The following is a 20172-nucleotide window of genomic DNA, read 5'->3' as shown; positions in this document are numbered from 1 at the left end:
CACCAGGGCCAGATCTACTTTTCAATTTTCCGGTTTTCACTTTTTTGATTGCATTTTCAATTTCAGAAGGTGTTATTTTCCTTCTGATGCCAACTGATCTGAATCACAGATGGTAATTCCAAATAATAATAAAAAACCTCATTACTTTCAATTTTGTTTTCCTCAGAGCTGCAACTATAAAACCAACTGCAGAGGATCATTTCAGTTGGTAACACAATAACCTGCCAGCTCGTTCATAACGCCTTTTCACTTGTCAAGGAGTCATATTCTACTTGCAGCAGTGGCGTAGCGGACGGGCCAGCAGGGGGCGTGATTAGGGGGGGCCCCTCGTCGTCGTGATTTTCAATAATTAAAAATCCACCGACGAACGCAATAATCAAACTCTTGGGAACAACTGTGGTCGGAACCAAAGTTCACACGTCTGTGTTCTCTGAACACCTCTCAAGCGGTGGACTACTTAATTCTGATTGCTTGCCGCCAATGTTGCCAACTTAGCGACTTTGTCACTAGATTTAGCGACTTTTCAGACCCCCTTAGCGACAAATCTAGCGACTTTTTTTGTGTTATTGGAGATTTTTTTTAGACTGTCATTTGTCCATACTGTACCGTCCCTACTCTTCTCAACGAGCTGCGTGTGATGCCGCCGGCCCCTCCCCCGCCTCACAGCACTGACAGGCGGCCCAGTCAGTCCTCTACAGCAGCCTCTCCCACCTGCAGCCCGAGAGCAGATCACCCCTCTGCGTACCGACGACAAATGATTTAGCACAGGCAGTGTGAAGGTATTTCCCTTGTACAGTCAAACCGATCTACTTCTACTTTATTTTAACAATTTAATTGGACCGTTTATTCTTTTCTTGTTCACAATCACAGACATCAGTGACAGTTTCTGAACTTGTCTGAGTTATCAGACAAATAAATATTACATATGAGAGATTACTGCACATTCACTACATATCTATAATGACATACTGTATTCAAACAGCAATAAATTTAGTTAAATAAACATGCTTATATAAAGTGTAGTGCAATTATAAATGCCCCTTTATTAACCATTGGCTGTTAAACAAACAGAAACGGTAGAACGTGATGAAGCTAGTGATATGCAAATTGACGTATGAAGTATCCACCCCCCCCCCCCCCCCCCCCCCTTCATCAGGGGGCCCCGTCAGCGATCCCTGCAGGGGGACCTCTGCATTTTGCGCTACGCCACTGACTTGCAGAAGAAGTTTTTTTTCTTTATGGAGCTATTCAGAAGGTGATGTTGAGTGTAGCTGATCCATTGTATTTTATTCATAATCTCTGTAAGCCGTTTTGACATTGTTTTATTTGCACTACGTTGATCTGAAATAATCTGTCCTCTTATATATGCTTTCAGAGTATCCAATAGGATGCTTTAACTTATCTCTGGGGATTCGTTTGTCTCAAAGTAGAAATCTATTTGAGCATCAATAAATTTTACAAAATCGTCATCTGCCAATAGTATTGAATTTAACCGTCATGTACATTGGGCAATTACATTGCCTGGAAAACAGTTTTAGTGAGACTGGACAATGGTCCAAAATAACAATACCACCATACTCTACTTCTGACATTAAAGGGTCACAAAACACCAAAACACATTTTTTGAGTTGTTTACAGTCGTATATGTGTCCCACACTGCTAAAAACACTATTAGGAAACACATATTTCACCAAAAAGTGAAAATTGGTTGTTTTTGCGTTATTTTGAGCAAATTCGTACTTCCGGTTTAAAATGAATTTTTGAAGCTGCCTCACGGCCATGAGATCTTAGCGTGTATTCCAGCATGTAGACTGAACATCTACCTGGGAGTACCTTATGACGTCTCTGAGTGTGCTGCATTCATTCATGAGTAAGACTTGGTTGAAACCAATCAACGCGCTCTATTGTGTATGCGGTGCAACCTCATTAATGTGCATGATATCTTTGAAGACTGTTTGTACCTGTACAGTGTTCAGACGGCAGAGAGACGCCACGCTGTGTTGCCAAGTGGGAGAACAAGAAATATTTGGTCGTCAGTGTTGCCTTTTATAATTTGCTGCAGTGAAGGTTTTGTTTTTATTTTCCCTCTATGATAGCGTAGCTGGACTCACGTGTGGATTATGCTGCACGCGACACGTGACAGAAATGTGTGTCTAAGGAACATTTTTTACCCGAGAGCTTTTCTCGTCTGAAAATGGTGAAATCCAGATTTGCTGCTCGTCTCCTTTAATAAAAGACAGAGCTCCAGTATGTGTTGATTGTCCTGTCTCTACAGATTTGTTAAGTGAGCGACCAGTGGTTTTTGTTTGTTTATTCAGAGGCAAAGTTAGTTCGTCAGCAGTACTCTTTCAGTGTTTAGAGACAGACCTTAGTCAAATGGTTTCTAAGTTAATAAAGTTTACAGTACGATAATATATATACAATATTATGGACTGAAAAATCCACTGTAAATGCTGCTCTCCGAGTGTAAACATGTTAGCACCACAATCAAACTTACACCCGCATTTTGTGACAGGAATAACATACATGGCTTTCTGACGCTACCTACCAAGTGCATCTAAGTTACAGAGAAATGTGAAGGATTTTTTTTTGCAACAAACATTGCATGAAAGATACACGCTTCCAGCAATTCCTCGAATCAAATATCTCGTTTGTCACCGGGCACGAATGAAATTCCTGAATGAAAGAGCCAAACTGCAATTAAAATCTACCATTTAATAATTTGCCAAATAATTTGATTACTGATGTCCATGTAAACACAGTCACTGACTTTCTCCTCTGCATCTGTGTGTTTGTTTTGCCTCTGTGAAAATCAGCACGTGCCCAAAACTGACACTCCCTTTTTTATGCTAATTTTTACTGACCTTACCCTACTCTAACACTTCGCCTACACACACAGGCTATCCTGATTAGCTATGAGTTTTGATTGATTTATTTAGGTGTATTTATGTGAGAGTGAAGTCTGACAACAATAAATATTCTCATCAGGAATAAAACCACCTGTTTTTATACCCGTGCTGACTCTGCCGAGCTGTAGCTATAAAGTTAGGTCTGCTACTGTTATTTTATACTGGGAAGGCTACATCATTTATTTTATTATAACAATTTGCTAATAGTTCCTATACAATGTTTTTATGGGTTGCTGAGAATACATTTCAGGTGTTCAATACATTGCATGTCAGTTTCGAAAATAAAAGTAGATGCTGGAAAAAGTGCCTAAAAGTCTTTGATTTTCATTAGTCTGTGTCTGTATGAACCCTGTATGAAATCAGTGTAAAATGTTTAATCTTGAGGTGATGGTAAATTTAGTGATGTTCAATCGTCAGCTCCCTTTGTCGTCAGGTTGTGTGATGTATGTTGCTGAACTGTATTCAAATGTTATAAATATAAAAAAAAAAAACACATTTCGAAATATAACTGCAGTATGTCAATTTAGTTTATTTGTGTGTGCTGTGCTCATAGACTTTAGAAAGCGCTCATTTGTTTGATTTCTCTTCGAGAAGCTAAGCAAGTCTCAAAAATGTAAGGTCCTTGTACCCTCTCTGAGTCACTGGGGCCCTAGCTGCAATAAACTGGCTTTGGGAGGGCCCAGCTTGCAAAAGGTTGAGAACCCCTGCTTTATGCAGATGCTGACAGGCATGTCTCATGTCTGCAAGGCAAAAATTCAGCTGTTTGTTCAGCTGTTACGCAATAACTTTTTTTTCTGGTGTGTTTACCAGTCAGGCACAGAATATACAAGTATTCCCTGTCTGCTTTACACATTTTAGAAAAACATTTTGTTGTAATTGTGAATATATAGGAATAAAAATAGGCCATTTACAGCTTTCAAATCTGTCTGATCAATATGACCAAAATGACTTTTATGATCAATTATGTAAGAAACTCTGAAAACTGGACTGACAGTTTAAATTTACTTTAACTTCTATGTTAAGTGGCTTTAACACAATTTACATTGCAAAAGCACTAGATAAATAAGGATGACTTAAAGGGCACCTATGGTAAAAAATCTACTTTTCAAGCTGTTTGGACAGATCTGTGTGTTGGTATAGTGTATCGACCGTCATACTGGGGTGATATGAACACACCCAGTCCTTTTTTTTCAATTTAACTACAAAAAAAGGGTCTGCCAATTAGAGCTGTTTTCAAATCGATCGCACCATTACGTAGGTGTGCGATCCCCCCGCCCACCGAATTGATTGACAGCTGCGCGCATTAACATGTTCCGGTAGTCGCGTGTACGTGTCAACAAGACCAGACAGACATACGCAAAGCAACCGGGAATAAAAGGTCTGTTCTGTTTGCTAGGATCAGCAATCATCATCAAATGTGATTAAGAGTGAGTTTCACATGTTTAAAGTGTTTTAAAACAGAATATGTGTGTAATTAATTACAGCGTTTTACTTCAGCTTTACTTCATCAGCACAGCCGCGTGTCAGAACAATTATAAAAGAAGACGCTTCAATCCCGGTTTGTGGAAGTTAAATCAGGTTTATTTTGTACATTAGCATAACAGATATCCACACAGTACTTGAGGTTAGCCTTAACTAAGCTAAGCGCGCTCTGTGTGTCTGCCTGCCTGCCTGCGTGTGTATCTGTGTGTGTGTGTGTGTGTGTGTGTGTGCGCGTTAACTTTGTAATGATATTGTATGTGTGTGACTCATCAATGCAACTTCACAATACTGATTAGTAAAAGTTAGTTCTTACTGTAGTATCTCACAAACGCAACGTGAGACCTTCTTCCTTTAAGACTGTCTGTTGTCTGACGCAGCTGAGGGAGGAGGCATGTAGAAACAGTGGGCGGGCAGAACTCGGCTTAAAGGCGCAGTACGACAAAACCACCCCCTGCTGGAAATCAGTATAAAACAGCATCTTGTAAAAGGTATAATGAAAAATCTGATGGGTATTTTGATCTGAAACTTTATATACACATTCTAGAGACGCAAAAGACTTATATTAAATCTGAAAAAAGGGGTAACCTAGGTGCCCTTTAAGACTTAATGAAAAGACTTAATGAAAACTAATGTTTTATTTTTTTTTATTTCAGACCTAACTGAAGAAAACGAGGGGAGTAAACAGGAGGAACATCATGTCAAAATTGAGGAAAAAACTTTTTTACAGACTGATGGTATTTTAAAAAGGAGAGACAAGAATCGTTTCACCTGCACTCAGTGTGGAAAGAGTTTTGGAAGAAAATACATTCTTAAGATTCACATGAGGATCCACACTGGAGAGAAACCATTCACATGCACCCAGTGTGGGAAGAGTTTCAGCTTATCGTGGTCCCGTAATCTACACAAGAGGATCCACACTGGAGAGAAACTATTCACATGCACTCAGTGTGGGAAGAGTTTCACCTGCTCATCATCCCTTAATCAACACATGAGGATCCACACTGGAGAGAAACCATTCACATGCACCCAGTGTGGGAAGAGTTTCAGCTTATCGTGGTCCCGTAATCTACACATGAGGATCCACACTGGAGAGAAACCATACACATGCACTCAGTGTGGGAAGAGTTTCAGCAGCTCATCACACTTTAATTACCACATGAGGATCCACGCTGGAGAGAAACTATTCACATGCACTCAGTGTGGGAAGAGTTTCAGCTGCTCATCATCCCTTAATCAACACATGAGGATCCACACTGGAGAGAAACCATTCACATGCCTTCAGTGTGGGAAGAGTTTCAGCAAATCATCAAACTTTATTCTACACATGATGATCCACACTGGAGAGAAACCTTTTAAATGCACTCAGTGTGGGAAGAGTTTCAGCCAATCATCACACCTTAAACACCACACGAGAATCCACTCTGGAGAGAAACCATTTACATGCACTCAGTGTTGGAAGAGTTTCAGCCGCTCATCATACCTTAATCAACACATGAGGATCCACACTGGAGAGAAACCATTCACATGCACTCAGTGTGGGAAGAGTTTCAGCCAATCATCACACCTTAATCACCACATGAGGATCCACACTGGAGAGAAACCATTCACATGCACTCAGTGTGGGAAGAGTTTCAGCCGCTCATCATACCTTAATCAACACATGAGGATCCACACTGGAAAGAAACCATTCACATGCACTTAAGCCGTGGTCACACTGGACTTTTCTACCCATACACTTCCTTGCGTGTATTCCAGCATGTAGACTGTCTGTCTGTACCTGGGAGTATTTCATGACGTCTCTGAGTGTACTGCATTCATTCATGAGAAAGACTTTGTTCAAACCAATCAGTGCGCTCTATTGTGTATTCGGGGCAACTTCATTAATATGTATGATAGCTTTAAAGACTGTTTTACCTCAAACAGTGTTCAGACGGCAGAGAGACGACTAGTTGGGTTGCCAAAACAAGTGGGAGAAGAGGAATTGTTTAAAGTCAGTACGTTAAAATCACTACAATATTATGGACTGAAGGATCTGCTGTAAATGCTGCTCTCTGAGTGTAAACATGTAAACGCGTTTTTTGACAGGATAGTCTACACACGCACATGGCTTTCTGACTTACTGAGTGCATCTCAGTTACCGAGAAATGCAGTTTTTTTTCTCTTATACAATGTGCGGTATCAAACATTCCACTGTCATTAAACAGTCAGTTACTGATGTCCATGTAAACCAGGGGTCTCAAACTCAATTTACCTGGGGGCCGCAGGAGGCAAAGTCTGGGTGAGGCTGGGCCGCATAAGGGATTTCACAAAAAAAGTCCTCAAATGTCATTATTAACAGTTTTAATTATTTCTTCTGAACATGAAATGTCCTGAACATTAATAGAACATTGAGTGAAGATTATGAACAGTTCTTCTGAACATGGCATTTAAAAACACCCCCACCCCACTCCAGTCACATCAGTCTGTACCAGTCTGTATCTACCTATAATACATATGCAGGCTGTAGCTAGGTAGCTAAGTGGCAGGCAGGGGCGGGAACAGCTTACCTTGGTTCTGGCCGGCGCGAGTTCCTTCCTAAACACTTCCCGCCCGTCACAGCGTCTAACAAAGGGGCGGGGTGCGTGGTGACGTCACCGGCATCCCTGCCCCTTTGTTTACACGGCGGGCGGGGAATGCCAGTGACCGCTGTGTACGGATAGAATTAGCGGAGCGGAGAGCGCTCTCTCTCCCCGCTCCGTTGATTCTGTCAGTGTACAGCGGTCGGCGCGGGCCACAAAATATTGCACTGAGGGCCGCAAATGGCCCGCGGGCCGCGAGTTTGAGACCCCTGATGTAAACAGTCACTGTCTTTCTCCCCTGCGTCTGTGTGTTTGTTGTGCCTCTGTGAAAATTTTGTAGAAATGTGTTGCGCTCCTTGCGTTTACTGTAAACACAATGATGGCAACTGAGAGAAGAACAGTTTCATAAACATCTGGCAAACAGCATCTCTGCTGCTTAAAATCTCTTTGCAAGTGATTGTACAGATGCGGATATATCTGTACTCTACTCTTCAGTGTATTCATGTAGCTAGTGTTGTTTTCGATGATGTTCTTTGTCTGACTCCCTGAATGAGAAACAAATCATCTATTTATTAGTAAAGTTTCTTTACTTTTAGATTCAAGATTCTTTCTAGTTTACTACATTTACTGTTTTGAGTAGAATACAAACTTGATAAATATTTGATGATTTTGGCAGAGCGACAAGTATTTAGTTTTACAATATTAATACACTGTGATAATCCCAAGACTCCAGATTGGAATATGTGGTAAATCTTGATTGGATGCCTGCATTACTCATCAATGGGTATATAAAAGTTGTTGTGCTAGCTACCCCTGGACGCTGTGGCTACTCAGGAGTCCACATGTCAAGACCTGCCATCTCATTGACTCTTTAACTTTATGGTTTTGTTTTGCATTACTTATATTATGTAGTTAAAGTGTTGTTGTGATTATATCCTAAGTTCTTTATCTTCATTATTATGCCTAGACATTTGTTGGTTGCTTTGATTGATTGTTCTGAGTTACATTTTATAATAAATCATTTGCATTCAGGCTATTTTGTTGTCTCATCTCACTTTTATGGTGCAACTCAAACAAGCAGGTCATAACATTTTGCAAAATGTGTCCGGTTGTTACCGAGATCTTGTCCTTTCAGTCATGACCATAGATGTGAGTAGGAACCTAGATTGAGTGGTAAATTTAGAACATTGCCTTTCATCTCAGCTACTTCACCACAACAGACAATCACATCAAATGCATTACTGCTACTCCTCCACTGATCCATCTTTTAATCTCACATTCCATTTTTCATGAAAAAAAAAAAAAACGCAGATACTTGTACTCCATTTGGGGTAAAGACTCTCCAAACTGGAGATGGCCACCTTTTTACCAGTCAAGCACCATGGTTTCTGACTCAGAGGTGCTGTTTATTTCCCTGCCATGTCACACTCAGCAGCAAACCGTCCCACTGCATGCTGAAAGTCCATGTCCTATGAAGCCAAAAAAACAACGTTATCTGCCAATGGCAGAGACAGTCCTAGCCTGCACCTAAAATTCTGGCAGTAAAATTATTATATTTTTATTAGGTCAGCCTCAAAAATAACACATTTACTAAACAAAATGAATAAATAGATGGATGGATAGACAATGTAAGTAAGTAAGGGAAGTAGGATGGCTTGTTCAACCATATAAGGAGAAGCACTTTAGCAACGAGACCAGCAGCGTGTAAGTACATTTAGACTTGTTTTCAGTTGTTTGTGTGTAGTGCTAGAAATATTACTCACTGTTTCCTTGGTTACTGTAAGAGCTTGTGTGTGGATCACGGTCGGTTTTGCACCCCTCGCCTCAGTTTCTGTTGTTGTATTGTGGGAACTCTTGAGGCATGTCAAGCTGAATTCTATCAGCAAGCGCTCAGGGGTGTATATAAGCAGCTAGTCTCACTGCGTGTGAAGACCGACGAGTGTAAAGACCATTGACTCTACCTGTGCGACTCCACCGAGCAAAGACACTGACAAAGCACCTGAGTACTTTATTTATTTATTTTACTTAATCTTGGCACTTATTATTGTTTTCATTGCACTTTTATTATGTGTTAACTAATTCCTGTTGTTACTAACACTCGCAAAGCACGGGAGGTAAGCTGCAGGCATAATTATCACAACCTTCGTTCAATACATGCATCTGCTATTTCACGACTCTCTCCGTGGGCCTCTGAAATTGTCAATCTGCTGTTCACAAGGCAGATTTTATTACCTCCATAGCTACACATTCTGACTATAATCTCATGGCTCTAACTGAGACCTGGTTGAGACCGGAGGACACTGCTACACATGCTACTCTTTCTGCTAATTTCTCTTTCTCCCACACTCCTCGTCAGACAGGGAGAGGGGGTGGAACTGGACTACTGATTTCCAAAGAATGGAAATTTACTCAAAGATAGTCACTGGCAAAGATCAGCTCCTTTGAATTCCATGCAGCCACCATTATCCACTCCTTCTACATAAATGTGGTTGTCATCTACCGCCCACCAGGTACATTAGGTCACTTCTTAGATGAACTGGATGTTCTTCTCTCATCTTTTTCTGTTTATGACACTCCCTTGTTGGTGCTAGGTGACTTCAACATCCACATTGAAAAACCTCAAGCTACTGACTTCCAGACTCTGCTTGCCTCTTTTGACCTCAAAAGAGCACCTACTTCTGCTACTGATCTTATTTACACGCGACATTGCTTCACTGATTAAACACTAGTAACTCCACTACACACATCGGAATATTTCCTTTTGTCTCTCAACATCCACAGGACTCCTGAGCCACCATACACTCCAAAACAAGTTGCCTTTCGCAGAAACCTACGATCTCTCTCACCCAATAGACTATCCAGCATTGTTTCAGACACACTTCCTCCATCTTACAAATTCTCTGCACTTGATTTCTGACTATCTGCTGCTTCTGATGCCATGTGAAAACTTCAGATTTTAGTGGCTTGTTTTTCTAGGGGTATGATTCACGCTTTTGGTGCGAGAGGTCCTGGGTTCAAAATTATGGCTTTTATAAAAAGGTGTTTCAAAGCATTCCAGTTTGTCAGCAGATAGTGTCACCACATAAAAAATTTCTTGCAAAGTGGCTTGCTGGTCTTGGAGTATGATTCTCGTTCATGCCATGACAAATCCCAGGTTCAAATTTCGGTTGAGCCCCTACAGTTGTCTGCTGTTTTGTAAGGGCGTTGTGGCTTTGCCAGTTTGTCGGCAGATAGTGTCACCATGTAAAGTTGCTGTTTTGCAGTGGCTCGGTGGTCTAGGGGTATGATTCTCGCTTAGGGTGCCCTTGATTTGTTAGAGAAAAATTTCTGACTATCTGATACTTCTGACGCCATGTAAAATGTGAACACTTTAGTGGCTCGTTGGTCTAGGGCAGGGGTGTCCAAACTCGGTCCTCGAGGGCCGGTGTCCGGCATATTTTAGTTTCAACACCAATTAAACACACCTAAACCAGCTAATCAAGCTCTTCTAAATATACTAGAAAGCTCCATGGAGTTGAAGTGTGTTGAAGGAAGGTGGAGCTAAACTATGCAGGACACCGGCCCTCCAGGACTGAGTTTGGACACCCCCGGGTATGATTCTAGTTTCGTGTGCGAGAGGTCCGGGGTTTTAAATCCCAGACAAGCCCTTGCAGGTGTCCAGCGTTTTACAGGGCATTATGTCTTTCATAAAAACGTCTTTCGAAGAATTCCAGTTTGTCAGCAGGGGTCCGTTCTTCGTAAGTGGATTACTCAGTTAGCTGTATTTAGATATTGACGATTTAACACGATCCAGGATCGTTTCGTTCTTCAAAGTTGATCTAAGAGTTGTTGTCATAGCAACAGTTCTGCTAGGTCAAACCTGATCGGAAGCAGGTTAAATTCATATAAATAGGATTAGATCGGCTCAGTTCAAGCAAAGATAATACAGAAAGTAAGTACCGAATTCTAATATTTTCTTACAGTAGTAGTTATATATACTTGGGAAAATGGTAAATATTTTTAATCCTTAAAGACAGAGACAACCGCCCGCGGCTAAAAATCACTATTGTTATTTAATGTTCAATAACTTTTGATCCGCACATGCAATCTTTACCATTTAAAAACTGGCATGAAGCAGGGATTCTAAGCTTTACGGTGATGTAAAGCAAGTCCTTTGGACTTACGGAAGCTCCATGGTAAGTGTGGATACGTCATCAAATTTTGACAACACTGATTTGTCAAAAGGGTTTGACTCGGTTTGTGTCTCTTGGCAAATCGGACGTGGTTGCTAACGCGTTGTCCCTCCTCCATGCAAAGATTGGTTCAAACTGTTCTCTACTCAACCAATAAACATAGACTTTTGTCTTGCAAAGCACCAATCAACTATTTGAACAGTGACATTATAGGGTATATGCACGAACAAAAAACAAATAACAACAGAAAAAAAAACGATTTGCATAATATAATTTTCATATAAGAGAAATCAATGTTGATAGAACTGACAAAAACTGACAGAAATGACAGAACAAAGGTACAGCAAAGACGAGGTACTGGAGTTGCTGTTCTCAAATGACTCTCATGACAGTGATCCAGCAGTGTCAGATTCTGAATCTGGCGCGGACACCTGGTGCAGTGAGGAGAATTATTGCCAGGGGATCGATCCATTCGAGGACAACATGTGAGTAATATCGTTGTGTACAATGTGTGTGATATGTGTATATAGGTGTAATAGTATAGTATGCTTTTCTGTGGCTCAAATGGTAGTGCGATGCGCTATAAGTCACAGGTGTTTAGTTTCGAATCTCATGTAAAGCACTAATTCTGAAAATTATTATTTTTTTGTGTGTGTATGTTTTTTTGTTGTTGTTGATGACAAAAACATCTCCCAAAACGTGGAAATAAATATTATACATGAATATATACTACAGCAGAATTAGAATAGGCTTTATGTTGAAAACACATAACACACATTTGTCTAGTCATGATTTTCTGATACAAAAGACAGACATTTATATATTTTATAATGACAAAATATCTACTTTCCTAAAAATACTTGATCTCCTGCTATGTACCTGTGTGTTATACTCCCCTGTGGCGTTTTGTGTGTGTTGTATGTGTAGTGAGGGGGGAAAAACTATAACAATGAAATTAGTTCTTGTTTTATGTTTTATTTATTATTCACATGTATATTCACAATCTTCATTTTTTTATTTTAGTCAGGAGGATGAGAGACAAAATGCACTACCCAGTGGCAGCAGGATTTCTGAGGCTGAAGGGGATGCCCAGATGGGCCAAAGTATCCAGGTGAGGCCCACACCATATTCGTCTTCCAGACCATCTCCTCTGAAAGAGACAGGACGAGAAGCAGAAAGGGAACCAGTATACGGTAGAGGGAGAGAACGAGACCGAGAAAGAGGAAGAATGAGAGGGAGAGGAAGAGAAGGAGAGAGATGGAGAGGAAGAGGGAGAGGAAGAGAAGGAGAAAGAGGAATAGAAAGAGAAAGAGGAAGAGAAAGATGGAGAGGAAGAGGGAGAGGAAGAGGAAGAGGGGAAAGAAGAGAAAGTGGAGTTGAAAGGCAACTTGCAAACATGCATGTTTTAGGAGACCATGGGTCTGGATGGAATGGACCCGAGGTGGCAGACACTGCGCATCAGCTTCCACACTTTTTTATGAAGGTATTTTTGGTGCAAAACTCCCAAGCAGCTGTAAAAGTGTCATTTGTAGTTGTAAAAAATAGCCACACATGCGTATCAGTAAATTTGTACTCGCAGAGCAAATTTGCAAATGTGTAGGTATTTTTTGTCTCCAACAAACACAACGCAACATTTACACCTGCACAAATTCTTCAGTACAGGTGCACAAATCCCATCGGACGAATCACAAATGCAGAAACTCATCCGCTCATGTTCTTTGCTACTATTGTTGCAGTGAATATGGTGCAAAACACATTCACACACCTGCATCCAGAAATGTGAAGTCACAGACAAAACTTGCACATCTGTAGATTAGAATGTGTATCCGCACAAAGAGAGCTGAACGTGTGTAGAATGTTTGATTATTTTTTTTCTAAGCACGAACAGAAATATGTTCCTGCAACTGCTCAAATCTGCCGCTACGAGTCTCAAGCGCTGTTTTTCACTTGCAAATCTACATTTCGCTCTCTCGCTCTTCTGCACCAAAAATCACTGTGACATTTGGTGCAAAAGTTACTTGTGTATCTGCCAACCAAAACGTGGGCTCTCAGAGAAATTCAGCCAATAGGGGATGGGGCGTGACGTCACCGCTCTAGCGCTGCGGAGGCTGAACGTCGAAACCGAAACCCCCTTTGCGAGATTCGCTGCATCTATACCTGATTTGCGTTCAAAAATGCCTGCTTAATTATTTCATAGTAGGAGCAAACATGCCTTAAGAAAATGAGTAGGTTTGAAACTTTAGTAACCATAAAAAGTACGCCAGGTGGATGCCTTTCTACTCCAGGAAGCCGCAGCCTACGGCCTGAAGGAGGAAGAGGACGCGGTCAGTTTGAAATGTGAGTATTAAACCAAAGACAGTTCTTTGTGTTAAACTCGTATTTGTTGAGCTACTGTACAGTGCACTGTAGAATTGCTGAGGGTGTAAAGAGGCTTTAAATTATAGTCTATTTTATTTCGCTGTAAATGTTGACTGTGTAATGTTACGGTCTCCAATCAGCACATATAAAGTAACGTTTCAAAGGTAAAAAAGATTATTATCAAATGTCTGACAGAAAAATGTGAAGTATTGCAGATCACAAGACTAAACAGACATCTGAGTGAGTGATGTATTTGTGCTGATGTAGAATCTGCTGTCAATTGACTGTTGCCAATACTGTTTAAATTAGATACATGTATTCTTACTAAAAGAGAATAAAGGGTCATTTGTTTAATCTGTGCATCAGTATATAGTTGATCACTTGAGTAAGGTTTGTGTTACATCAGCAACTACACCAACATGTTATATTTGAGCATGTGAATCAGAGGTGATTTATTCTAGTCTTTATGTTACAGGGAGGCTTTTATTGAGTACAGTACAGAAACTACAAAAACATATTTTACATTTGCTATTTATTATTAGTTATTGTATTTTCAAACAGTGTTTACATTAGCTTTCTGATTACTGGTGTGTGTGTGCTTTTTCTGCAGAGCTGAATCGATGACATCCTGAAAGCAGCAATACAATTAAGGTACGTTTTCATTGCTTCATTTTTTAAAACCACTTATAGTTGTACAGTTTGATGTTAGTTTAAATATAACTATGTTAGTGATCAGTATTCATACCTAGGATAACAATTCTTGTTTTACGAAAGGTAACTTGGCTTGCTTGCCCTAATGTCATGTTTGCTATTTAGTCTTATCACATAATATGATTAAACTATTTAATTCATAAGCTATATTTATTTTAGAAAAATGGCAGACCAGGGTGCATCCAATGCATTGAGGTGAAGTTGGTTTTATAGTTGCACATTCTGACTTTCTTCTTAATAATTTAATTTCAGAAAAAGATTTTCAAATTCTATATAAGGAAATCATATTAGCAGCCAATGACTATCAAAATACAGCACTGTCCACAGTCAAATAAATATTAGTTCTAATGTTGTTTTGAAGTCATTCAGACCAAATATTTAAAGTACCATGGTAAACAATATAGGGACCATTAAAATGTTTAAATGCAAATATAAACCATCTTTACCTTAATAACTAACGCTACCATGTTTTATGATTCATTTTACACTCCAAAAAATGTATGTTTACTTAACATTTTTACCAAGAATGTATTGCTAGTAATGATAAATGTGGACAATTAACTAAGTAAATCTACTAGTAGTCACTAGACAATGCATCTTATTTTCTTACATTTCTGTTAAACAATGGAAATGCATACAATATTGAAAGTATTATCATTATTTATTGAAAACAAACAGAAACATAATTATATTATTAAAAGAATGAATATGAGTAATCATGACAAATAAATACAAGTCACCAACACATGAAACCAAGCTTTATTCTAACAGTGATGTATTACAGACAGAAGCCCATGTTTTGCTGTATCTCCACACAGCTGGGCCAGTTCTTCAGATGATCAGAGGGACTTCGCCATCATCACATCCCTCATTGCTGCAGTCAGACTGAAACAGGACGGTGATGCATGGCAGTCCATGCCCGAGATACGGATGATGAAGAGACCACAGCAACATCTGGTCCAGATGAGGACACAAGGGCCTGTGGACTGATGCAGGGTCTCGTTCAGTTCACTACAGGAGAACAGGAGTGGCTAAACTCAGTCTAGAACTGCTGCTGTCTTGCAGAGTTTAGTTGAAGTTGACTCTAAACTCTGCAGGACACCAGCTGTCCAGAACTGAGTTTGGGCACCCCTGCATTACAGCATTTCCAAGATGCTGCTGCATGTGGACTTCTTTACCCTCACCACACACACCAATCTGCAGATATTTCAGATCAAACAAAACATAAAAAACATTCAAAAAACAATGTCATGTGTCATTTGATTTCTGTAATGCTAGTAATAAAATTATCCTACCTCTTATTTTGGATTCTTTTTTCCTCAAATGTGTTAGTTCCCTTGTCTACAGGTCCAGCTCTATCACAACAGCTCTGCAGAAAAAGCACACACACAACATTAATCAGAAAGCTGATGTAATCACTGTTTGAAAATACAATAACTAATAATAATAATAAATAGCAAATGTAAAATATGTTTTTTTATTTTCTGTACTGTACTCAATAAAAGCCTCCCTGTAACATAGAGACTAGAATAAATCACCTCTGTCATCAGGCCCGGCTCCAGCTTGGAACTTTAGGGTGGGCAAGTTAAAAAAATAAACAAATATATATATATATATATATATATATATATATATATATATATATATATATATATATATATATATATATATATAATAAAATAATTTATAGTATTCTATGTCATTCTGATAAAGCAAACTAACTTTTATTTTAAAACTAGTATTTGTACTGCAGATTCTATTTATGTCACTGTTTGCTTGCTTACGTGATGTTTCCAAGTTTTGGAAGAAAACTCCAGAAAAACATGTTGCTCTCCATGAACTATATGGGTGATTCTGTAGTTGCAGGTACATTTAGTGACCAAAGCCATCCTTTTTTCAGCTTTTAAGCTTTTTTTAAAAATTGTTACATTACATTGTTACATTTTTGATTATTTATTTATAAAATGTGTTCATCATTTTCAAAGATCACATTACCAAAAATCACGATTTCTTGATTTACAAATTAGCCAGTACATATTTCCATCATGCAAAAATAATTTATTTTGCTTTTTTTTAAAGAAAAATTCACCAATATTTTAATTTTAAATGTTTAAACTGTAAACTGTCAATGCTATTATTATCACAATTACAAAAGGAAAACTGAATATTTCATTAATCACATATTTTACAAATAAAAAAATATTTTAAGCCTGATTTCATTAGTATCATGTGATCTTTGCAGTTAAAGCAAGTAAAAGGTTTTGCTAAAAAGTTGTAAAACTAAATAACTGTCAATTCAGTTTAAATTTAGTAACTACACATTACGATTTTTTCTTGCTATGATTTATTATTATTTCTAAACATTACTAAAGTCATCCATGACAGAGTTGACAAACAATATAAAACTTTTTATTCCCTAAAACATTTAATCATTTGTACAGCAAAAGCTGAATTATAAAAATTAAATATGTTTTAACTTTAGTGTTGGAATTTACAACCTTAAGATGATACCTTTAAAGAACTTCAACATTCCATACTATTTTCTATAATTTGTCATTTAAAAAAAAATCTTAATGTTGTTATTATTATTTAATGCACCAGAGCCAATATGGACATTAATATTTTTTTATAACTAACAAACAAATTTTTGAATAGCAGATTTTCTTTGCATATTAGCCTATTATTAGTGATAGCTAATACAGTATCATTTATAGCCTATCAAAAAAAATCTAATTTATTTCGCATATAACATGTTTTAATAAACACACACATGGCGTTTCATGTGCTTTATCATGGCGCTCTGTGTGCGTCGACCTGCTCCCTGAAACATCTTGAATTATCAAGATTTATTCTATTCATTGTTGAATTCTGAATTTTTAATATTGTATTGCACTATTGTTGAGCACAGCAGTGAACAGTAACAGTTTAAGATATCTTGTGTATGATTTTGACGTTTTTCCCTTATCAGTTAAAAAGTCCAATAACAGAGAGATCACATATGATAATTTGAGAGATTTAAAGGGGAAAAAAGACAATACGTCAATCGATAGCACGTTACACGGCTTTCGTATCTAATAAATCGAGTCAGTGATATTGAAATGAGTTCAGTTACTAACATCTCCAAATTTACAGATGAGGTACACACAGCAGCGCGCGTCAAGAGAAGAGCGCGCATTTAGAGAGAGCAAAGCGAAAGCAAGATTATGTGTGGATATGTGTCTATATAAAATATTGATGTTTTTGACACAAACTGCAACAAAGTGCTTTGCACTGGTGTTTGAATTGTGTATGTTGCACTTTGCACGAACTTTACTACTGAAACTGCCTGTGATCTGTCCGTTTCTGTGCGTCATTAACAGACTAATTATTTGCTCTTTCCGTGAGAAAAATGCTATAATGTTTAAGCGGGCCCAATACATCTCCTGATTATCTCACAGTGCTGTTTAACTGTTTGTGTTCTTTAAGACTTTCTATTGTATGAAATACGACTGCATGAACTGATATTAAAGGGAGGTGCATTTGGTAATGCGCGTTCAGACGCGTGATGCGCACAGAAATCTGCGCTCTATGCTGAATTACTTTCTCTTTCATCTTTTGCAGCCTGAATTGATTAAAATTATTAAAACTAATATTTTTTATATTTAAATCTAATATTTAATTTAATATTTAATTAATATTTATCTAATATTTTAATCAAGATTGTAAATGAGTCTGGCTTGCCAAAACGTGTTTTTTTGAAGCTCACGCGGTCACAAATCCTCAAGTGATCAACTATACTGATGCACAGATTAAACAAATGACCCTTTATTCTCTTTTAGTAAGAATACATGTATCTAATTTAAACAGTATTGGCAACAGTCAATTGACAGCAGATTCTACATCAGCACAAATACATCACTCACTCAGATGTCTGTTTAGTCTTGTGATCTGCAATACTTCACATTTTTCTGTCAGACATTTGATAATAATCTTTTTTACCTTTGAAACGTTACTTTATATGTGCTGATTGGAGACCGTAACATTACACAGTCAACATTTACAGCGAAATAAAATAGACTATAATTTAAAGCCTCTTTACACCCTCAGCAATTCTACAGTGCACTGTACAGTAGCTCAACAAATACGAGTTTAACACAAAGAACTGTCTTTGGTTTAATACTCACATTTCAAACTGACCGCGTCCTCTTCCTCCTTCAGGCCGTAGGCTGCGGCTTCCTGGAGTAGAAAGGCATCCACCTGGCGTACTTTTTATGGTTACTAAAGTTTCAAACCTACTCATTTTCTTAAGGCATGTTTGCTCCTACTATGAAATAATTAAGCAGGCATTTTTGAACGCAAATCAGGTATAGATGCAGCGAATCTCGCAAAGGGGGTTTCGGTTTCGACGTTCAGCCTCCGCAGCGCTAGAGCGGTGACGTCACGCCCCATCCCCTATTGGCTGAATTTCTCTGAGAGCCCACGTTTTGGTTGGCAGATACACAAGTAACTTTTGCACCAAATGTCACAGTGATTTTTGGTGCAGAAGAGCGAGAGAGCGAAATGTAGATTTGCAAGTGAAAAACAGCGCTTGAGACTCGTAGCGGCAGATTTGAGCAGTTGCAGGAACATATTTCTGTTCGTGCTTAGAAAAAAAATAATCAAACATTCTACACACGTTCAGCTCTCTTTGTGCGGATACACATTCTAATCTACAGATGTGCAAGTTTTGTCTGTGACTTCACATTTCTGGATGCAGGTGTGTGAATGTGTTTTGCACCATATTCACTGCAACAATAGTAGCAAAGAACATGAGCGGATGAGTTTCTGCATTTGTGATTCGTCCGATGGGATTTGTGCACCTGTACTGAAGAATTTGTGCAGGTGTAAATGTTGCGTTGTGTTTGTTGGAGACAAAAAATACCTACACATTTGCAAATTTGCTCTGCGAGTACAAATTTACTGATACACATGTGTGGCTATTTTTTACAACTACAAATGACACTTTTACAGCTGCTTGGGAGTTTTGCACCAAAAATACCTTCATACTTTTTCCCGAAAAGAGCTCCTGGATTGCAAGGCTTTGTGGGTATTGCATACTCACCTGCTCAAATTTTCAGCCATTTTTTTAGTGATGCAGCAGTAAAAAAAATTATGTTGTAACACCAATAAAAATGCTGAAAAGGAGCAGTCCAAAGGAAAAAAGTTCATCTGGGAGGAGCTGAAATCAGATGAATTTCTGAAATATATAGGTCTTTTGATTTTCATGGCACTGCTGAAACTGCCAAAAGTATGAGATTATTGGAGGAGGGACTCACACCTTAGCATACACTTCCCTGCTTCTGTCATGACCAGAGACAGATTCATGGCAATAAGCAGAACTGTCCACATGAGCAACCCTGAGGACGACATCCAAAATGACAGAAAAAAAGGCACTCCAGAATATGACCCCCTCCATCGTCTCAAGCCTCTTTACATTACCACGAAAGAGGCCTGCAAGTCAATGTGGCAGCCAAAGAAGCATGTTTCCATCGATGAAAGAATGGTGGCCCCGAAAGCCAAAATTGCACTTAGGCAATACATGAAGGCAAAGCCAATAAAGTGGGGTGTGAAGCTGTTTGTGCTTGCTGACTCCAGCAATGGGTACACCAGTGACTTCAACATCTACACTGGGAAAAGTCGCTTCATGTCAGGTCAGGGTCTCTCGTATGATGTAGTAAGCAGCCTCATGGATCCATCATACTTAGGGAGGGGCTATCACTTGTATGTGGACAACTTCTATACAAGCCCAAAACTTTTTAGGGACTTGTATGCTAGTGGTTTTGTTGCCTGTGGTACTTTCAGGGACTCCCGCAGAAATGTTCCCCAAACAAAGCAGAATGCACTCACCTCCTAGAGCCCCAGGGGTTCAATTCGATGGATCAGACAGCAAGAACTATTGTTTGTAAAATGGATGGACACAAGGGAGGTGTCAGTGTGTTCAACCATCCACAATGCCTTTGATGG

General features: G+C 38.9%; 1 protein-coding gene and 2 long non-coding RNA genes across 4 annotated transcripts in view; 2 read left to right on the top strand and 1 right to left on the bottom strand.

The window, feature by feature from the left end:
• LOC147845203 (uncharacterized) overlaps window positions 1-20172 on the top strand; it is a 449333-nt gene that overhangs the window by 108143 nt on the left and 321018 nt on the right. Inside the window, exon 4 of the mRNA XM_087250354.2 lies at window positions 5884-6083. Within this exon, the coding sequence (XP_087106480.2) occupies window positions 5884-6083 (200 nt within the window). The remainder of the gene's footprint in view (window positions 1-5883; window positions 6084-20172) is intronic.
• LOC147845199 (uncharacterized) lies at window positions 13203-15357 on the top strand. Of its 2 annotated transcripts, none has more exons than XR_015484361.2 (3): window positions 13203-13458; window positions 14090-14130; window positions 15009-15357. It is a non-coding gene; the product is annotated as an uncharacterized LOC147845199 (long non-coding RNA). The 2 variants fall into 2 exon arrangements; XR_015484362.2 differs by having other exon boundaries at window positions 14975-15357.
• Window positions 14833-18609, bottom strand: LOC101885368 (uncharacterized). The gene is made up of 3 exons (XR_015484333.1): window positions 18354-18609; window positions 15486-15559; window positions 14833-15387 (listed from the first exon to the last, which is right to left on the bottom strand). It is a non-coding gene; the product is annotated as an uncharacterized LOC101885368 (long non-coding RNA).

This window comes from Danio rerio, chromosome 4 (genome assembly GCF_052040795.2).
Source record: "Danio rerio strain M-AB ecotype USA chromosome 4, GRCz13ab, whole genome shotgun sequence".
Classification (NCBI taxonomy): Eukaryota; Metazoa; Chordata; class Actinopteri; order Cypriniformes; family Danionidae; genus Danio; species Danio rerio.
The sequence above is the reverse complement of the archived record's forward strand: the minus strand, read 5'-3'. Positions and strand labels throughout refer to the sequence as shown.